The sequence below is a fragment of the Carcharodon carcharias genome, chromosome 3 (assembly GCF_017639515.1).
Source record: "Carcharodon carcharias isolate sCarCar2 chromosome 3, sCarCar2.pri, whole genome shotgun sequence".
Lineage (NCBI taxonomy): Eukaryota > Metazoa > Chordata > Chondrichthyes > Lamniformes > Lamnidae > Carcharodon > Carcharodon carcharias.
The window spans coordinates 102,819,046-102,838,232 of record NC_054469.1 but is presented as its reverse complement, the minus strand read 5'-3'; the positions used below and the strand labels follow the sequence as shown (position 1 = coordinate 102,838,232).

The 19,187-nt window shown below is 43.8% G+C and overlaps 1 protein-coding gene across 15 annotated transcripts in view; it reads right to left on the bottom strand.

Moving 5' to 3' along the window:
* invs (inversin) overlaps positions 1–19,187 on the bottom strand; it is a 429,324-nt gene that overhangs the window by 291,273 nt on the left and 118,864 nt on the right. For all 15 annotated transcript variants that reach the window (XM_041184776.1, XM_041184778.1, XM_041184775.1 and 12 more), the window contains one exon: positions 7,958–8,124. In XM_041184776.1, the coding sequence (XP_041040710.1) occupies positions 7,958–8,124 (167 nt within the window). The remainder of the gene's footprint in view (positions 1–7,957; positions 8,125–19,187) is intronic.

Below are 19,187 nucleotides of genomic sequence, written 5' to 3'. Positions count from 1 at the left end.
AGGTAGAGGCCAAACTAAAATGTAAATAATTAAAGATAATAATCTCTGGATTGTTACCTGAACCACGCACCAACTGGAAAAGGGTCAAGCAGATTAGAGAAATAAACCAGGCTCAAAGAGTGATGTGGAAAGGAGGGAGTTTCGATTCATGGGGCATTGGCATCAATACTAATGCAAGAGTGAGCTATTCCGATGAGATGGGCTACACTTGAGCCAGGCTTAGATCCAGACTTGGATAGGACTTGAAACTAACAAAGAAGAAGGAGGAGGGTTCAGATGAAGAGAGATTTAGAAAACCAAAGAGAAAGGTTGAAACATCAGAGCAGTATAGCAGTTGAGGTAAAGACAAGCAGAATGGGCAGTAAGGGAAAGAGAGTTTAACAAGAATTGTACATCAATGAATAAGGTCATTGCAGGGAGTAGAAGTAAAAAAAAACAAAATTTCTTTATCTGAACGCCAGAAGGCATCTGAAATAAGGCAGATGAACTAGTAGCACAAATACAGGTAAATGATTCCAATCTGTTCACCAATTCAGAGACATGGTTACAAGGTAATCCAGGTTGGGAAATAAATATTCTGAACTGACTAAGGTTAATTGGATAAATAGATTAAAAGGTATGGCTGTACAGGAACAGTGGGAAACATTTAAAGTAACAATTCAAAATGTTCGACAAAAATACATTCCATTGAAAAACAAAAACTCAGTAAGAAAGACCCGTCCGTGGCTCACTCAGGAAGTTAAGGGTAATGTTAGATTAAAAGAAGTGGCTTACAACGTTGCAAAAAAACAGTAACAAGTCTGAGGAATGGGAGCGTTTGAGAAACCAGCAAAGGGCAACCGAAAAGTTGATAGAAAAGAAAAAAGTAGAAATTGAGAGTAAACTAGCTAGTAATATAAAAACAATTTTAAGGAGATAAAAAGGGAGTAGCTAAAGTAAACATTGGTCCATAGGAATCAGAGACAAGATCATGGGGAGTAAGGAAATGACAGAGCCATTGAGCAAATATTGTGTGTCTGGCTTCACAGGAGAAATAGAAGGTAAACTACAGGGCTAAAAAGAGTGGGGAAATTAAGAAAATTAATATTAATATTAAAAGTATTGGAGAAACTTAAGGAACTAAAATCCCACAAATTCTTGGGACCTGTTGGCCTACACCTTGGGGTTCTAAAAGAAATAGCTGCAGAAATAGTGGACGTGCTGGCTGTGAATTTCCAAAATTTCTTCGATTTGGAAGCTGGCAAATGTGACACCACTTTTCAAGAAAGGAGGGAGAGAGAAAACAAGGAAGGCCAGTTAACCTAACATCTGTTGTTGGGAAATGCTGGATTCTATTATTAAGGTAGTCTTAACAATGCACTAAGAAAAACATAGTATGATTAGAACAAGTCAACTTGCTCTTACTAAAGGGAAATCCTATTTGACAAATTTATTTGAGTATTTTCAGGATGTAACTGGTAGGGTAGATAAAGGCCAACCAATGGATGTAGTGTACCTGAATATCCAAAAGGCATTCAATAAGATGCTACACAAAAGATTAATAAGCAAAATAAGGGCTCATGGGTTTAGAAACATAGAACGAAGAGTAGGTCATTCAGCCCTTCATGCATACTCCGCCATTCAATATGATCATGGCTGATCCTCTACCTTAATTCCGTACTCTATCTCAACAGCCTGGGCTATTTACAGTCTATATTAATGACTTAGACAAGGAGACAGAGAGTAATGTATCAAAGTTTGCTGATGATACCAAGCTAGGTGGGAAGATTAGCTGTGGAGAGGGCACAGAGAGGCTGCAAAAAGATATAGACAGGTTAAGTGAGTGACAAACAAGATGGCAGATGGAGTATAATGTAGGGAAGTGCGAAGTTATTCACTATGGTCATAAGTATAGAAAAGAGAATATTTTTTAAAAGGTGAGAAACTTCTAAGTGCTGATGTTCGAAGAGAATTGGGTGTGCTTGTACAAGGAACACAAAGTTTGCAAGCAGATGCAGCAAGCAGTTAGGAAGGTAAATGGAAAGTTGGCCTTTATTGCAAAGGGATTGGAGTACAGGAATAAAGAGGTCTTGCTAGAGTCTTGTACAGGGTTTTGGTGAGACCACATCTGGAAAACAGAGTGATTTGGTCTCCACATTTAAAAAAGGATATACTTGCATTGGAGGCACTGAAGGTTCTTGGTTCCGGGATAAGGGGTTGTCCTGTGATGAGAGGCTCAGCAAATAGGGTCTATTTTCTCTGGAATTTAGAAGAATGAGAGGCGATCTCATTGAAACGTACAAAATTCTGAGGGGGCCTGATTGGGTAGAAGCTGAGAGATTATTTCTGCTGGTTGGGAAGTCTAAAACACAGGGGCACAGTCTCAGGATAAGAGGCAAACCATTTAGGACTGAGGTGAGGAAAAATTACTTCATTCAAAAGGTTGTGAATCCTTGGAATTCTCTACCCCAGAGGATTGTGGATGCTCCATCGTTGAATACATTTAAGGCTGGGACAGACAGATTTTTGGTCTGTCAGGGAATTAAGGAATAGGGGAAAAGAATGGGAAAAGGAGTTGGAGCCTCATATCAGCTATGATTGTATTGAGTGGCAGAGCAGGCTCATCGGGCTATATGGTCTATTCCTGCTCCTATTTCTTGTGCTCTTGTGTTTTCCTCCTTAAAATTTTTTTATTCTTTCAAGGGTTGTGGGCATTGCTGACAAGGCCAGCATTTGTTGCCCATCCCTAATTGCCCTTGAAAACCACTTACCCAGGAGTTGGAGTTGAGATGGACCTGCGAGGAAGCAACCCAGAGCGGGAGGCCTACACCACTTACTTTGGGAGTCAGAGAGGCACACCACTCAGCTGTTCGGAACCGGCCCACAGAGAGTTCAATAAGACAGTGAGAAAAAATAAATAGTGCCACAACAGGAAAACCATAGCTCATTGGTTGGTAAGAAACTGCTGTTAAGGACTATCTTTAAATTTTTGTAAATTAGAAAAGCGCATTATTTTTAAAGAAGTAGCTATACTTGGATTTAAGTGAGAAACACCAGGAATAAGGGAAATTCAGGGCCAGTGTAATAAAGCAATATAAACAAACCAAAGTAAAATAAAGTTAAGGCATGGCACGGCAGCTCAGTCAAGTGGAATGTGTGTCCTGCAAAATGTGGGAAGTCATGGACGTTACTGGTGTCCTAGACGACCACATGTGCAGGAAGTGCTGCTACAGAACCTTGAGCTCTGAGTTTCAAAGCTCGAGCGGCAGCTGGAGTCACTGTGGCACATTCGCAAGGCTGAGAGTTACATGGATAGCACATTCCGAAAGGTAGTCACACCACAGCTTAGGAGCCTGGAGGCAGAAAGGGAATGGATGACTGCCAAGCAGTCCAAAAGAACTAGGCAAGTTGTGCAGCAGTCCCCTGGGGTCCCGCTCAAAATTGGTTTTCCATTTTGGAAGCTGGTGTTGGTGGCACCACGAGCAACTCTGTTGTACAGGAGGGGAGGAAGAAGAAAGGGTGAGCAATAGTGATAGTGGATTCATTAGTTAGGAGAACAGACAGGCGTTTTTGTGGCCATAGACATGACTCCAGAACAGTATGTTGCCTCCCTGGTGCCAGGGTCAATGATGTCACTGAGCGGCTGCAGGACATTTTCCTGGGAAAGCATGATCAGCAGGGGCCATGGTTCACATTGGTACCAATGACTTAGATAGGAAGAGGGATGTGGTCCTGCAATCAGAATTTAGGGAGCTAGGTCAAAAATTAGCAAGCAGAACCTCAGAAGTAGTAATCTCCGGATTACTCCCAGTGCCACGTGCAAGTGAGTAAAGAAATAGGAGGAAAAGGCAGATGAATGTGTGGCTACAAAGATGGTGCAGGAGAGGGGGCTTCAGATTCCTGGGACACTGGCACTAGCTCTGGGGAAGATGACACTTGTACAAGCCAGATGGGTTGCACTTGAACAGAGCCGGGACCGAGGTCATTGCAGGGAATTTTGGTAGTTCTGTTGGGAGGGCTTTAAACTAACTCAGCAGGGTTGTAGGAGCCAGGAGAGAATATCAGAGAGGAATACCAGGGTGCACAAAATACTGGGAGAGACAAATAGCACTGGAGTTGAAGTAAGGGAGAAAGCCATGAAGTCTAAATTAGGGTTACTGTACATGTTTGTGAATGCACGGATTATAGTAAATAAGACTGAGGAGTAACAAGCACAGATTGACACGTGGAAATATGATGTTGGCAATAACAGAGACCTGTCTCAAGGAAAGGAAGGACTGGGTGTTAAATGTTCCTGGCTAAAAGGTGTTCAGAAAAGATAGGAGAGGAAGAAAAGGAGGCTGGGTGGCAATATTGATTAAGAAGAGCATTGCAGTGCTGGAGAAAGAGGATGTCCCAGAGGGTTCAGGGATAGAATCAATTTGGTGAGAGCTAAGGAACAAAAAGAGTGCAATTACATTCTCAGTGTAGTCTACAGACCGCCAACTAGTGGGAAGGATGTAGAGGAATAAATCTGTGGGAAAATTACAGAGAGATGCCATCATTATGGAGTAGTTCTAATAGGAGAAGTTAATTACCCGAATGTAGACTGCAGCAGCAGTCTGTAAAGGGTGGAGAGGGGGCAAGAATTCCTAGATTGTGTTCAAGAGAGTTTTCTACAGCAGTCTCTGTCCAAGGTGCTATATAAACATTAAGTTGTTGCTTTGTTGTTGTAGGTCAGGGTAGCTCATATCCATGAATATGTAAGCAGTTCCTAAATGTTTGCCAAAAACATGGTCTTTATTGTGAAGAGATACAGGTACAGTCAGTTCTGCAATGGACAGGTAAATTGCATTCTTATGTTATAATACAAATAAGACTCCTTTTTATGATCATTGTTGAATGTACTGTGTGTAAATGTTGTGTCTATAATAAGCAATCGACCTTTGCAATATCATGCTTATTACATATGTTTAAAAATTAAATTTCAAGTGAACTCGTTAAAAATCCTTGGAGTGCACCAGTTTCACCTTTCTTTGGTCAAGCAAACACCATTAACAGCCTGCATTTATAAAGCACCTTTAAAAACTGCCAAAGAGATTTCATTAACAAAATATGATAATAGTTGATGCTAAGATAAAGGCAGGGGTATTTGGAGGGATGATCAAGAACTTTTCAAGAAGGCGGGTTTTAAGAAAATTGTTAAAAGGAAGATAGAAAGATGGGTGGTCCAAAGTGTGGCGCCAAGGCAGCTGAAAAACGCTTAAACATGAAATGAGAATTTAACATTGTTTCCTGGATCCCCAGTAGCACTGATGTAGGTCAGGCCAGGACAAGGGTAAAAGGTGAGCAGAATCTGCGATGGGTTCAAATGTAGGCAGAAGCAGAGACTGGTGCTATAATATAGGTAGCTTTTGTAATGTGATCCGGCCAGATGTGGTGATCAATGGCTTATCCATGTATGTCATGTACTCTTAGGTGTGCATTCCTGAGGCCCAATAGACCAAAGTTGGGGGGAAAAAAATGACTTTACTGGAGATAAGGGTATGAAAGGGGGGTGTAATGTTTGAACAAATCAACACCTGCAGAACTATTATGGAAAAAGGACCAAAGGCTAGGCATCTAGGATTTAGAAAAAGCAGTGATAATTAACTTGGAGAATATCTTTCTTCCCAGAAACGCAAACCAAAATCCTAACTCTTTGTTTTATGTTGATCCATACACTTTCTCTTGCACCATTCTTCTGTGCCTTAGTTCACTTCTGCAGGTGATTCACTCCATATTCTCCAAAGAGAACATTACAGAAGGAAAAATAAGGAGGCAATTAAACTAAATAGTACAATTTTAAAGGGGGTGCAGGAACAGAGATTTGAGTTTTCACATACAAGATTGCATACGGCTTTTAAAAAGATTGCAAGACAATGGGGTAAGAGCAGAGGAGTGGGACTAATTGGATATCTCTTTCAAAGGGCCAGAACATATGATTGTTTTTGCTTGTCCAAATATTTAGGTACACAAGTACTGTTTCCAAAGATTGAACATAGAATCTTCTCATTCTTGTGTTTGTTTAGTAATCTTCCTTGACTTTGTTAGGCGGTAGAATAACACAATACTAGACAATGATTTAAGCTTTAACCATCAAATAGATTGATTAAAGCGTAAAAGAAATGAATAACAGCAGTGACACAACATGGACTTTACATTAATTTTAAAACTAAACTTTCTACTGAGTCGAAAGTAACTGTTAATAATGACTATAATATATACTGTTTTCCCTTTCCTCACTGTCCACTGAACTGGATGGATTACCCGGCATCAAACTAGGCACCAGAAAAGACAACAGCAAACCCAGCCCCGTCAAACCTACAAAGTCCTCCTTACTAACATCTGGAGGCCTGTGCCAAAATTGGGAGAGTTGTCTCTCAAGCTAGTCAAGCAACAGCCTGACATAGTCATACTCACAGAATGATACCTTACAGATCATGTCCCAGGCACCGTTATCACCATCCCTGGGTATGTTCTGTCCCACTGGCAAAACAGGCCCAGCAGAGATGGAGTCAGTAGGGAGTTGCCTTGCAAATCCTCAACATCGACTCCAGCCCCGATGATGTCTCATAGCATCAGGTCAAACATGGGCAAAGAAACCTCCTGCTGATTACCATGTACTGCCCCACCGCTTCCCCCCCACCACCGACCACCCGCCCCACCCCCCCACCGCCTCCCCCCACTGACCGTAACATTCATGCCACACAAATGCCAGGTAATGACCAGCTCCAACAAAAAAGAGTCTAACCATTGCGCCTTAACATTCAATAGCATTACCAACTGTGAATCCCCCACCATCAACACCCTAGGTGTTACCACTGACCAGAAACTGAACTGGACTAGCCATATAAATGCTGTGACTACAAGAGTTGGGCAGAGGCTAGGAATCCTGTGGCATGTAACTCACCTCCTGACTCTCCAAAGCCTGTCCACAATCTACAAGGCATGAGTCAGGAGTGTGATGTAATACTTTCCACCTGCAGCGCCAACAACACTCAAGAAGCTTGACACCATCCAGGACAAAGTAGCCCATTTGATTGGCACCCTTTTACTACCGATGAACAGTGGCAGCAGTGTATACTATCTACAAGATGCACTACAGAAACTCACCAAGGCTCCTCAGTTAGCACCTTCCATATCCATGACCACTACCATCCAGAAGGAAAAGGGCAGCAGATACATGGGAACACTGCCACCTGCAAGTTCTCCTCCAAGCCATTTGCTATCCTGACTTGGAAATGTATCACTGTTCCTTCAACGTCACTGGGTCAAAATCTTGGAACACCTTCCCTAACAGTACTATGGGTATACCTACACCATAGGACTGCAGCGTTTCAAGAAGGCAGCTCACCATCACCTTCTCAAGGGCAATTAGATATGGGCAATAAATGCTGGCCTAACCAGCGATGCCTACATCCCGTAAATGAATAAAAAATAGTTATCTGCCTGGACTATCAGAGTCAGATGGCTTTCAGACTAACTCATCAATTTGCCCTAACCAGGGTGGGAAATATTTCACAGAAAAGAGAACAAGACCAAACAGATTAAAATAACTGTCTGTCAAATTCTAGCAAAAAACTGCCAATCAAACACATGCCATGAATTTCGATTGAATAGTTTGGCTCCTCCAGAAACAGAATGACTAAAATTTTGAACATTTGTTTCCGGATAAATCTGGAGCAGTTTTCTGTCAATGACACTGATTTTTAAGTCATTATCTGTTTTGTTTGCCTCTCCCAGAAAATCAACATGGTTTCAGTGGAGCAAAGAATGTACATTGTGATCTATGAGTCATTACAATTCTGTGGAACAGGTTAGATGCACTAGAGCAAATTTAGTTGTATGTCATTGCTCGTATGGTCACATGCAGTGATAGATCTAATGAAGATATTAACGTGGAATTCTGAGCCAAAGTGCTTCATTTTTGTGATATGGATACCATAACAATGCTCACCTTTTGTGCTGCGAGATGTAAAGCAGTCCTCTGGCTGCGGTCTGCTTTGTTAACATTAGCTCCAGTCTTAATGAGTGCCTCAGCACAGTCCAATCTGTCAGCCAGCACACAATACATCAATGGAGTCCGGCCAAACGGGTCTTCAGCATCCTTTAAATTTGGGTTTGCTAGATTGAAAAGGAAAAATTGTGAGAAGAGAACAAATTAAGAGTTATCTTAAATGTTGGATTAAACAGTATAATTATTTCACAGCTGGATAAAGTCACAGATGATTGAAACTGGTTGTCACAATTTATGCAAATTAAGCACCAAGAAATAATTGAAGCTTGTAACAAAGGAGACTTTAATCCTCATATAATCTGGACCTATCAAATTGGCAAAGGTACTCTAGAAGATAAGGATGTAGAATACTTTCATGATGGTTTGCTGGAACAATATATAGAGCCATACAGGGATAAAGCTATTTTAGATCGAGTATTGTGTAATGAGGCAGGTTTAATTTGTAATCTTATAGTAAAAGATCCTTCAGGAAAAAGTGTTCATGATACAATTGAATTTCATATTAAGTTTGAGAGAAACATATTCTAGTCCCAAACAAGAACCTTAAAGTTGAACAAAGGAAGTTAGGTAAGTATGAGGGGACAGCTGAAGGTCAATAGATGTAGTATACTTGGATTTCCAAAAGGCATTTGATGAGGTGCCACACAAATGGTTAATATGCAAGATAAGGGCTCATGGAGTTGGGGGTAATATGTTAACATGGATGGAGGATTGGATAATGGACAGGAAGCACAGAGTAGGGGATAAATGGGGCATTTTAAAGTTCCTTGTAAAAAATTCATCCAAATCCCTCTGAATATCAACATTTAGAAATTTTACCTCTTTTAAAAATTATTCTGTTTTTCTATTCTTACTACCAAAGTGAATAAGCTCACACTGGGGAGGAAGTCAATGTAACATACCAATTTTTTCTTGTCTAGCTTTTTTGATCATTTTTTCTATGGGCCCTATGCCAACTCATGTGCCTAAATGAATCAGGCAGAAATATGGATACTGTACTATTACCTAATTTTCACCTCATTATTGGCTCAGTAACTACAATAGTCCATACATAATTGTTAGAATTCACCTTGTTGGCACATTTGTGTAATTAATAAGACTTAAGTTATGAAATTGTACTGTATATAAGCTTAAAGATGAAAAGTCTTAATTTGTATGCTTTATTGGGATGACTTGTGAACACTTGGGTATGTTGTTAAGAAAATCTTAAACCTGGTACCTCTTTAAATGCCAAATACTATGATGTAGCTTTAAGAAAGAATACAGGGGGCAGAATTTTACTGCCACGTTTCGGCGGGGATGGGGCCGTAAAATGTGGCAGGCTGTTATAAATGCCATTGACGACAGCGGGAATGTAAAATCCCGCTGTCGTAAAGTTCTGCCCATGGAGTGAACTGGAGTTATAGCTCAGACACAGTGGCATATTTGGGCTCCAGCAAGTCTAGCTTAGCAATCAACAGAAGGCAAAGCTACAAAGCTGATTGGCCAGGAAGATGGTCTGAGGATCTCTGGTTAAGAGATACACGCTAAAGTTAGATTGTTGAGGGGAAGCCAGAAGCACTGTTACCTTTGGTCAGGAGTTGCAAATATTAGGTTAGAAGTTGTTATTTGCATTGACACATATGCACGTACTTGGGCTAAAGGTTGCAAGGCTTCTGGCAAAAAGGGTATAAACATAGGGATGTCTCGCTGAGCACTATGCACTTGCCAAAGAGTATAATTTGTCATAGGACATTTACTGAGGGGTCAGTTGTTGGGAGAGATTGTTAGGAATGGGACTTGCTGGGAAGTTAGTATTTGCTTAATAGATTGCAAGTTGACGGCTTTTTGTCACAGGGTTGAAGGTTGCTGTAATCCAGTATTAGAGATCAGTGGTTCAGTCAGTAGAAGTCTAGCTTGGGAGAATCAGTAGTAAAGTATAGTCTTAGTCATTTTGGGAAAGCCACAGTCTTTGTTAGAAAGCTGTTACTATCAGAGTGGGAAGAGGAAGAGATCGAGCGAGAGGGGGAAGAGGGAGAGGTCAAGCGAGAGGGGGAAGAGGGAGAGATTCAGCGAGAGGGGGAAGAGGGAGAGGTTGGGTGAGGGGGGAAGAGGGAGAGGTCGAGCAAGAGGGGGAAGAAGGAGAGGACGAGCGAGAGGGGGAAGAGGGAGAGGTCGAGCAAGGGGGGAGTGGGAGGGAGAGAGACTGACACAGAGGTAGAGAGAGAGAGACGGACAGACAGGTAGAGAGAGAGAGACGGACAGACAGGTAGAGAGACGGACAGACAGGTAGAGAGAGAGAGAGAGACGGACAGACAGGTAGAGAGAGAGAGAGATGGACAGACAGGTAAAGATAGAGAGACAGACAGACAGGGAGAGAGAGAGAGATAGACAGGGAGAGAGAGAGATAGACAGGGAGAGGGAGAGAGATAGACAGGGAGAGAGAGAGAGAGATAGACAGGGAGAGAGAGAGAGAGATAGACAGGGAGAGAGAGAAAGACAGGGAGAGAGAGAGAGAGATAGACAGGGAGAGAGAGAGAGAGAGAGAGATAGACAGGGAGAGAGAGAGAGCGAGATAGACAGGGGGGAGAGAGAGAGATAGACTGGGAGAGAGAGATAGACAGGGAGAGAGAGAGAGAGATAGACAGGGAGAGAGAGAGAGAGAGAGATAGACAGGGAGAGAGAGAGAGAGAGAGATAGACACGGAGAGAGAGAGAGAGAGAGAAAGACAGGGAGAGAGAGAGAGATAGACAGAGAGAGAGAGAAAGAGAGAGAGATAGACAGGGAGAGAGAGAGAGAGAGATAGACAGGGAGAGAGAGAGAGAGAAAAAGAGACAGACAGGGAGAGAGAGAGAGAAAAAAGAGACAGACAGGGACAGCGAGAGAGAAGGAGACAGATAGGGAGAGAGAGAGAGAGAGAGAAAGAGACAGCCAGGGAGAGAAAGAGAGACAGACAGACAGACAGGGAGAGAGAGAGAGAAAGACCGACAGGGAGAGAGAGAGAGAGGGAGAGGTAGAGAGAGCGAGAGAGAGAGAAATAGACGGACAGGTACGGAGAGAGAGAAAGAGACAGACAGGGAGAGAAAGAAACAGACAGGGAAAGAGAAAGAAAGAGACATACAGGGAGAGAGAGAGGTAGACAGAGAAAAAGACAGACAGGGAGAGAGAGAAAGAGGCAGACAGGGAGAGAGAGAGAAAGAAAAAGAGACAGACAAGGAGAGAGAGAGAGAGAGAGAGTGACAGACAGACAGGGAGAGAGAGAAAAAGATGCAGACAGGGAGAGAGAGAGAAAGATGCAGACAGGGAGAGAGAGAGAAAGATGCAGACAGGGAGAGACAGAAAGATTCAGACAGGGAGAGAGAGAAAGATTCAGACAGGGAGAGAGAGAAAGAGGCAGACAGGAAGAGAGAGAGAAAGAAACAGACAGAGAGAGAGAGACAGGGAGAGAGAGATAGAGAGAGAGAGACGGACAGACAGGTAAAGAGAGAGACAGACAGACAGTGAGAGAGAGAGAGACAGACAGGGAGAGAGAGAAAGATAGACAGGGAGAGAGAGAGAGAGAGAGATAGACAGGGAGAGAGAGAGATAGACAGGGGGAGAGAGAGAGAGAGATAGACAGGGAGAGAGATAGAGATAGACAGGGAGTGAGAGTGAGAAAGAGATAGACAGGGAGTGAGAGAGATGGACGGGGGAGAGAGAGAGAGAGAGAGAGATAGACAGGGAGAGAGAGAGATAGACGGGGAGAGAGAGAGAGAGAGAGAGAGATAGACAGGGGGGGAGAGAGAGAAAAAGACAGGGAGAGAGAGAGAGAAAGACAGACAGGGAGAGAGAGAGAGAAAAAAAGAGACAGACAGGGAGAGAGAGAGAACAAAGAGACAGACAGGGAGAGAGAGAAAAAAGAGACAGAGGAAAAGAGAGAGAGAGAGAAAGAGACAGACAGGGAGAGCGAGAGAGAAGGAGACAGATAGGGAGAGAAAGAGAGACAGACAGACAGACAGGGAGAGAGAGAGAGAGAGAGAGAAAGACCGACAGGGAGAGAGAGACAGAGGGAGAGATAGAGAGAGCGAGAGAGAGAGAAATAGACGGACAGGTAGGGAGAGAGAGAAAGAGACAGACAGGGAGAAAAAGAAACAGACAGGGAAAGAGAAAGAAAGAGACATACAGGGAGAGAGAGAGGTAGAGAGAGAAAAAGACAGACAGGAAGAGAGAGAAAGAGGCAGACAGGGAGAGAGAGAGAGAAAGAAAAATAGACAGACAAGGAGAGAGAGGGAGAGAGAGAGAGAAAGAGACAGACAGGGAGAGAGAGAAAAAGATGCAGACAGGGAGAGAGAGAGAAAGATGCAGACAGGGAGAGAAAGAGAAAGATGCAGACAGGGAGAGAGAGAAAGATGCAGACAGGGAGAGAGAGAAAGATTCAGACAGGGAGAGAAAGATTCAGACAGGGAGAGAGAGAAAGATGCAGACAGGGAGAGAGAGAAAGATGCAGACAGAGAGAGAGAGAAAGATTCAGACAGGGAGAGAGAGAGAGAAACAAACAGACTGGGAGAGAGAGAGAGAAAAAAAAGAGACAGACAGGGAGAGAGAGAGAAAAAAGAAACAGACAGGGAGAGAGAGAGAAAAAAGAGACACACAGGGAGAGAGAGAGAAAAAAGAGACAGACAGGGAGAGAGAGAAAAAAGAGACAGAGGGAGAGAGAAAGAGACAGACAGGGAGAGCGAGAGAGAAGGAGACAGATAGGGAGAGAGAGAAAAAGAGACAGACAGGGAGAGAGAGAGAGAAGGAGACAGATAGGGAGAGAGAGAGAAAGAGACAGACAGGGAGAGAAAGAGAGACAGACAGACAGACAGGGAGAGAGAGAGAGAGAAAGACCGACAGGGAGAGAGAGAGAGAGAGGGAGAGGTAGAGAGAGCGAGAGAGAGAGAAATAGACGGACAGGTAGGGAGAGAGAGAAAGAGACAGACAGGGAGAAAAAGAAAAAGACAGGGAAAGAGAAAGAAAGAGACATACAGGGAGAGAGAGAGGTAGAGAGAGAAAAAGACAGACAGGAAGAGAGAGAAAGAGGCAGACAGGGAGAGAGAGAGAGAAAGAAACAGACAGAGAGAGAGAGACGGGGGAGAGAGAGAGAGATAGAGAGAGAGAGAGATCGACAGGGGGAGAGAGAGAGATAGAGAGAGAGAGAGAGATAGCCAGGGAGAGAGAGAGATAGACAGGGGGAGAGAGAGAGAGATAGACAGGGAGAGAGAGAGAGAGATAGACAGGGAGAGAGAGACAGGGAGTGGGAGAGAGAGAGATAGACAGGGAGAGAGAGAGAGATAGAGAGAGAGATAGACAGGGAGAGAGAGAGATAGACAGGGAGAGAGAGAGATAGACAGGGAGAGAGAGATATAGACAGGGGGAGAGAGAGAGAGATAGACAGGGAGAGAGAGAGAGAGACAGATAGGCAGATAGGGAGAGAGAGAGAGAAACAGACAGACAGGGAGAGAGCGAGAGAAAAAGATACCGACAGGGGAGAGAGAGAGAGAAAAAGAGACAGACAGGGGGAGAGAGAGAGAGAGAAACAGACAGGGAGAGAGAGACAGAGAGGTAGAGAGAGAAAGAGAGAGAGAAAGAGACAGACAGGGAGAGAGAAAGAAAGAGACAGAAAGGTAGAGAAAGAGAAAGACAGACAGGGAGAGAGAGAGACAGACAGGTAGAGAGAGAAAGAAAAAGAGACAGACAGGGAGAGAGAGAAAAAGAGACAGACGGGGAGAGAAAGAGATACAGACAGACAGACAGGGAGAGAGAGAGAGAAAGACAGACGGGGAGAGAGAGAGAGAGGGAGAGGTAGAGAGAGAGAGAAAGAGAGAGAGAAATAGACAGATAGGTAGGGAGAGAGAGAAAGAGACAGACAGGGAAAGAGAAAGAAAGAGACTTACAGGGAGAGAGAGAGAGTTAGAGAGAGAAAAAGACAGACAGGGTGAGAGAGAGAGGGAGAGGTAGAGAGAGCGAGAGAGATAGAAATAGACAGACAGGTAGGGAGAGAGAGAAAGAGACAGACAGGGAGAGAAAGAAACACACAGGGAAAGAGAAAAAAAGAGACATACAGGGAGAGAGAGAGGTAGACAGAGAAAAAGACAGACAGGGAGAGAGAGAAAGAGGCAGACAGGGAGAGAGAGAGAGAAAGAAAAAGAGACAGACAAGGAGAGAGAGAGAGAGAGAAAGAGACAGACAGGGAGAGAGAGAAAAAGATGCAGACAGGGAGAGACAGAAAGATTCAGACAGGGAGAGAGAGAAAGATTCAGACAGGGAGAGAGAGAAAGATTCAGACAGGGAGAGAGAGAAAGATTCAGGCAGGGAGAGAGAGAGAGAGAAAGAAACAGACAGAGAGAGAGAGACGGGGAGAGAGAGAGAGACGGGGAGAGAGAGAGAGAGACGGGGAGAGAGAGAGAGACGGGGAGAGAGAGAGAGAGAGAGACGGACAGACAGGTAAAGAGAGAGAGACAGACAGACAGCGAGAGAGAGAGAGAGGGAGATAGACAGGGAGTGAGAGAGATAGACAGGGAGAGAGAGAGATAGACAGGGAGAGAGAGAGATAGACAGGGGCAGAGAGAGAGAGATAGACAGGGGCAGAGAGAGAGAGATAGACAGGGGCAGAGAGAGAGAGAGATAGACAGGGAGAGAGAGAGAGAGAGATAGGCAGGGAGTGAGAGAGAGAGAGATAGACAGGGAGTGAGAGAGAGATAGACAGGGAGAGAGAGATAGACAGGGAGAGAGAGAGAGAGAGAGATAGACAGGGCGAGAGAGAGATAGACAGGGGCAGAGAGAGAGAGAGATAGACAGGGAGAGAGAGAGAGAGAGATAGGCAGGGAGTGAGAGAGAGAGAGATAGACAGGGAGTGAGAGAGAGAGAGATAGACAGGGAGTGAGAGAGAGATAGACAGGGAGAGAGAGATAGACAGGGGGAGAGAGAGAGATAGACAGGGAGTGAGAGAGAGAGAGAGATAGACAGGGAGTGAGAGAGAGAGAGAGATAGACAGGGAGAGAGAGAGAGAGAAAGAAACAGACAGAGAGAGAGAGATGGGGAGAGAGAGAGAGAGACGGACAGACAGGTAAAGAGAGAGAGACAGACAGACAGCGAGAGAGAGAGAGAGACAGACAGGGAGAGAGAGAGATAGACTGGGAGAGAGAGAGATAGACTGGGAGAGAGAGAGATAGACAGGGAGAGAGAGAGATAGACAGGGAGAGAGAGAGAGATAAAGAGAGAGATAGACAGGGAGAGAGAGAGAGAGAGATAGACAGGGAGTGAGAGAGAGAGATAGACAGGGAGTGAGCGAGAGAGAGATAGACAGGGAGAGAGAGAGATGGACAGAGAGAGAGAGAGATAGACAGGGAGAGAGATAGATAGACAGGGAGAGAGATAGATAGACAGGGAGAGAGATAGACAGGGAGAGAGATAGACAGGGAGAGAGAGAGAGAGATAGACAGGGAGAGAGAGAGACAGGGAGAGAGAGAGAGAGATAGACAGGGAGAGAGAGAGAGAGAGAGATAGACAGGGAGAGAGAGAGAGAGATAGACAGGGGGAGAGAGAGAGAGATAGACAGGGGGAGAGAGAGAGAGATAGACAGGGAGAGAGAGAGAGACAGACAGGGAGAGAGAGAAAGAGACAGACAGGGAGAGAGAGAGAGAAAGAGACAGACAGGGAGAGAGAGAGAAACAAATAGAGACAGGGGGAGAGAGAGAGAAAGAAACAGACAGGGAGAGAGAGAGAGAGAGAGGGGGAGAGAGAGAGAGAGAGACAGGGAAAGAGAGAGAGAGAGACAGGGAAAGAGAGAGAGAGAGACAGACAGAGAGAGAGAGAGACAGACAGGTAGAGAGAGAACGAGAGAGAGAAAGAGACAGACAGGTAGAGAGAGAGAGAGAAAGAGACAGACAGTGAGAGAGAGAAAGAAAGAGACAGACAGGTAGAGAAAGAAAAAGAGACAGACAGGGAGAGAGACTGAAAAAGAGACAGACTGGGAGAGAGAGAAAAAGAGACAGACAGGGAGAGAGAGAGAAAAAAGAGACAGACAGGGAGAGAGAGTGAGAGAGAAAGAGACAGACAGGGAGAGCAAGAGAGAAAGAGACAGATGGGGAGAGAAAGAGAGACAGACAGACAGACAGGGAGAGAGAGAGAGAAAGACAGACAGGGAGAGAGAGAGAGAGAGAGGGAGAGGTAGAGAGAGAGAGAGAGAGAGAGAAATAGACAGACAGGTAGGGAGAGAGAGAAAGAGACATACAGGGAGAGAGAGAGAGAGGTAGAGAGAGAAAAAGACAGACAGGGAGAGAGAGAGAGAGAGACAGACAGGTAGAGAGAGAAAGAAAAAGCGACAGACAAGGAGAGAGAGAGAGAGAGAAAGAGACAGACAGGGAGAGAGAGAGAAAGATGCAGACAGGGAGAGAGAGAGAATGATGCAGACAGGGGGAGAGAGAAAGATGCAGACAGGGAGAGAGAGAAAGATGCAGACAGGGAGAGAGAGAAAGATTCAGACAGGGAGAGAGAGAAAGAGGCAGATAGGGAGAGAGAGAGAGAAAGAGACAGACAGAGAGAGAGAGAGACGGGGAGAGAGAGAGAGAGACGGACAGACAGGTAAAGAGAGAGAGACAGACAGACAGGGAGAGAGAGAGAGATAGACAGGGAGAGAGAGAGATAGACAGGGAGAGAGAGAGAGAGAGAAATTGACAGACAGGTAGGGAGAGAGAGAAAGAAAGAGGCATATAGGGAGAGAGAGAGAGACAGACAGCTAGAGAGAGAAAGACAGACAGGTAGAGAGAGAGAGAAAGACAGACAGGGAGAGAGAGAGACAGACAGCAAGAGAGAGAAAGAAAAAGAGACAGACAGGGAGGGAGAGAGAGAGAGAAAGAGACAGACAGGGAGAGAGAGAGAAAGAGAGACAGGGAGAGAGAGAAAGATTCAGACAGGGAGAGAGAGAAAGAGACAGACAGTGAGAGAGAGAAAGTTTCAGACAGGGAGAGAGAGAAAGAGGCAGACAGAGAGAGAGACGGGGAGAGAGAGAAAGAGGCAGACAGGGTGACAGACAGACAGGGAGAGAGAGAAAGAAAGAGACAGACGGAGAGAGAGACAGACAGACAAGGACAGGGAGTGAGAGAGAGACAAACAGACAGGGACAGAGAGAGACCGACAGGCAGAGAGAGACAGACAGGGAGAGAGGAAGAGAGAGAGACAGTTAGGGAGAGAGAGAGAGACGGGGAGAGAGAGACACACACACACACAGACAGAGAGAGAGAGACAGACAGACATGGAGAGATGGGGCAAGAGACGGAGAAAGAGAGGGTGAGAGAGACAGGGAGAGAGAGAGAGAGACAGGGAGAGAGAACATAATATATCAGAAATCCAGGCGAAATTATCAAGGACAAGGGTTAGCCCTCATAGTAAAGGATAACATAAGGACATTAGAGAGAAGGGATCTAGCCTCAAAAGATCATGAAGCAGAATCAGAATGGGTAGAAATTAGAGATAGCAGAGTCAAAAACAATGGTTTATAGGCCCCTATCAGTAGTTATACTGTTGGACAGAGTATTAAACAAGAAATCGTTAGATAAAGAATGCTTTTCTGACAGTTTCTTGGAGCAATACTTCGTGGAACAAACTAGGATGAAGCCATCTTAGATTATAGCAGCATTCATTAATAATATCATAGTAAAAGATCCATTGGGATCATTATACCATTGAATTTCAGATTAAATTTGAAAGTGACAAACTCCAATCATAAACAAAAATCTTAAACTTAAACAACAACAATTACATGTATATGAGGGGAGACTGGCTAAAGTTAATTGGGTAAATAAATTAAAAGATATGGCTGTGCATGAACCGTGGGGAGCATTTAAAGGAACAATTCAAAATGTCCAACAAAAATACATTCCATTGAAAAACAAAAATTCAGCAAGAAAGACCCATCTGTGGCTCACTCAGGAAGTCAGGATAGTATTAGATTAAAAGAAGTGGCTTACAATATTGCAAAAACATAGTAATAAGTCTGAGGATTGGGAGTGTTTCAGAACCCAGCAAAGGGCAACCAAAAAGTCAATAAAAAGGAAAAATGTAGAATGAAAGTAAAGTTGCCCACAATAAAAAAAAACAGATAAGAGCTTTTATACTTATATAAAAAGAAATAGCGTAGCTAAAATAAACATTGGTCCATAAGAATTAGAGACAAGAGAAATTATCGTGAGGAATGGGGAAATGGCAGACTCATTGAACAAATATTTTGTGTCTGTCTTCACAGTAGAAGGCACCAGTTTCATTCCAGAAATTGACAGTAAACTAGGGGCTAAAAAGAATGAGAAAATTAGGGAGATTAGTATTAACAGAGGAAGGGTATTGGAAAAACTTAAGGAACTAAAATATGACAAATCCCCGGGACCCGATGGCCTACAACTTAGGGTTCTAAAGAAGATAGCTACAGATAATGGATGCGCTGGCTGTGATTTTCCAGAAATCATTGGATTCGGGATCAGTCCAATCAGATTGCAAGTTGGCAAATGTTGCTATACTTTTCAAGAAAAGAAGGAAAGAGAAAACAGGGAACTATAGGCCAGTTAGCCTAACATCAGTTGTTGGGAAAATGATGGAATCTATTATTGAGGAAGTGTTAAAGCATTTAAAAAAGCGTAGTATGATTAGAACAAGTCAACAGTTTTACTAAAAGGAAATCCTGTTTAACAAATTTATTGGCGTTTTTGAAGATGCAACAGGTAAGGTAGATAAAGGGGAACCAGTAGATGTAGTTACCTGGATTTCCAAAAGGCATTCGATAAGTTGCCACACAAAAGGTTCATTGGCAAGATAAGGGCTCATAGAGTTGGAGGTAATAGATTAGCATGGATAGAGATCGGTAAACATAGGAAGCAGAGTGTGGGCATAAATGGACTTTTTCCAAGTTGGCAGATAGTGAATAGTGGAGTACCACGAGGGTCAATGCAGGGGCCTCAGCTATTTACATTCTATTTAGTGATTTGGACAAAGAGACAGAAAGTAGTGTCTCAAAGTTTGCTGATGAAACAAAACTTGGTGGAAAGATAAGCTTTGGGAGGACACAGAAAGGCTGTAAAGAGATATAAAAAGGTTAAGTGAGTGTTCAATAAGATGGCAGATAGATTTTAATGTAGGGAAGCATGAAGTTATTCACTTTAGTTGAAAGAATAGAAAATCT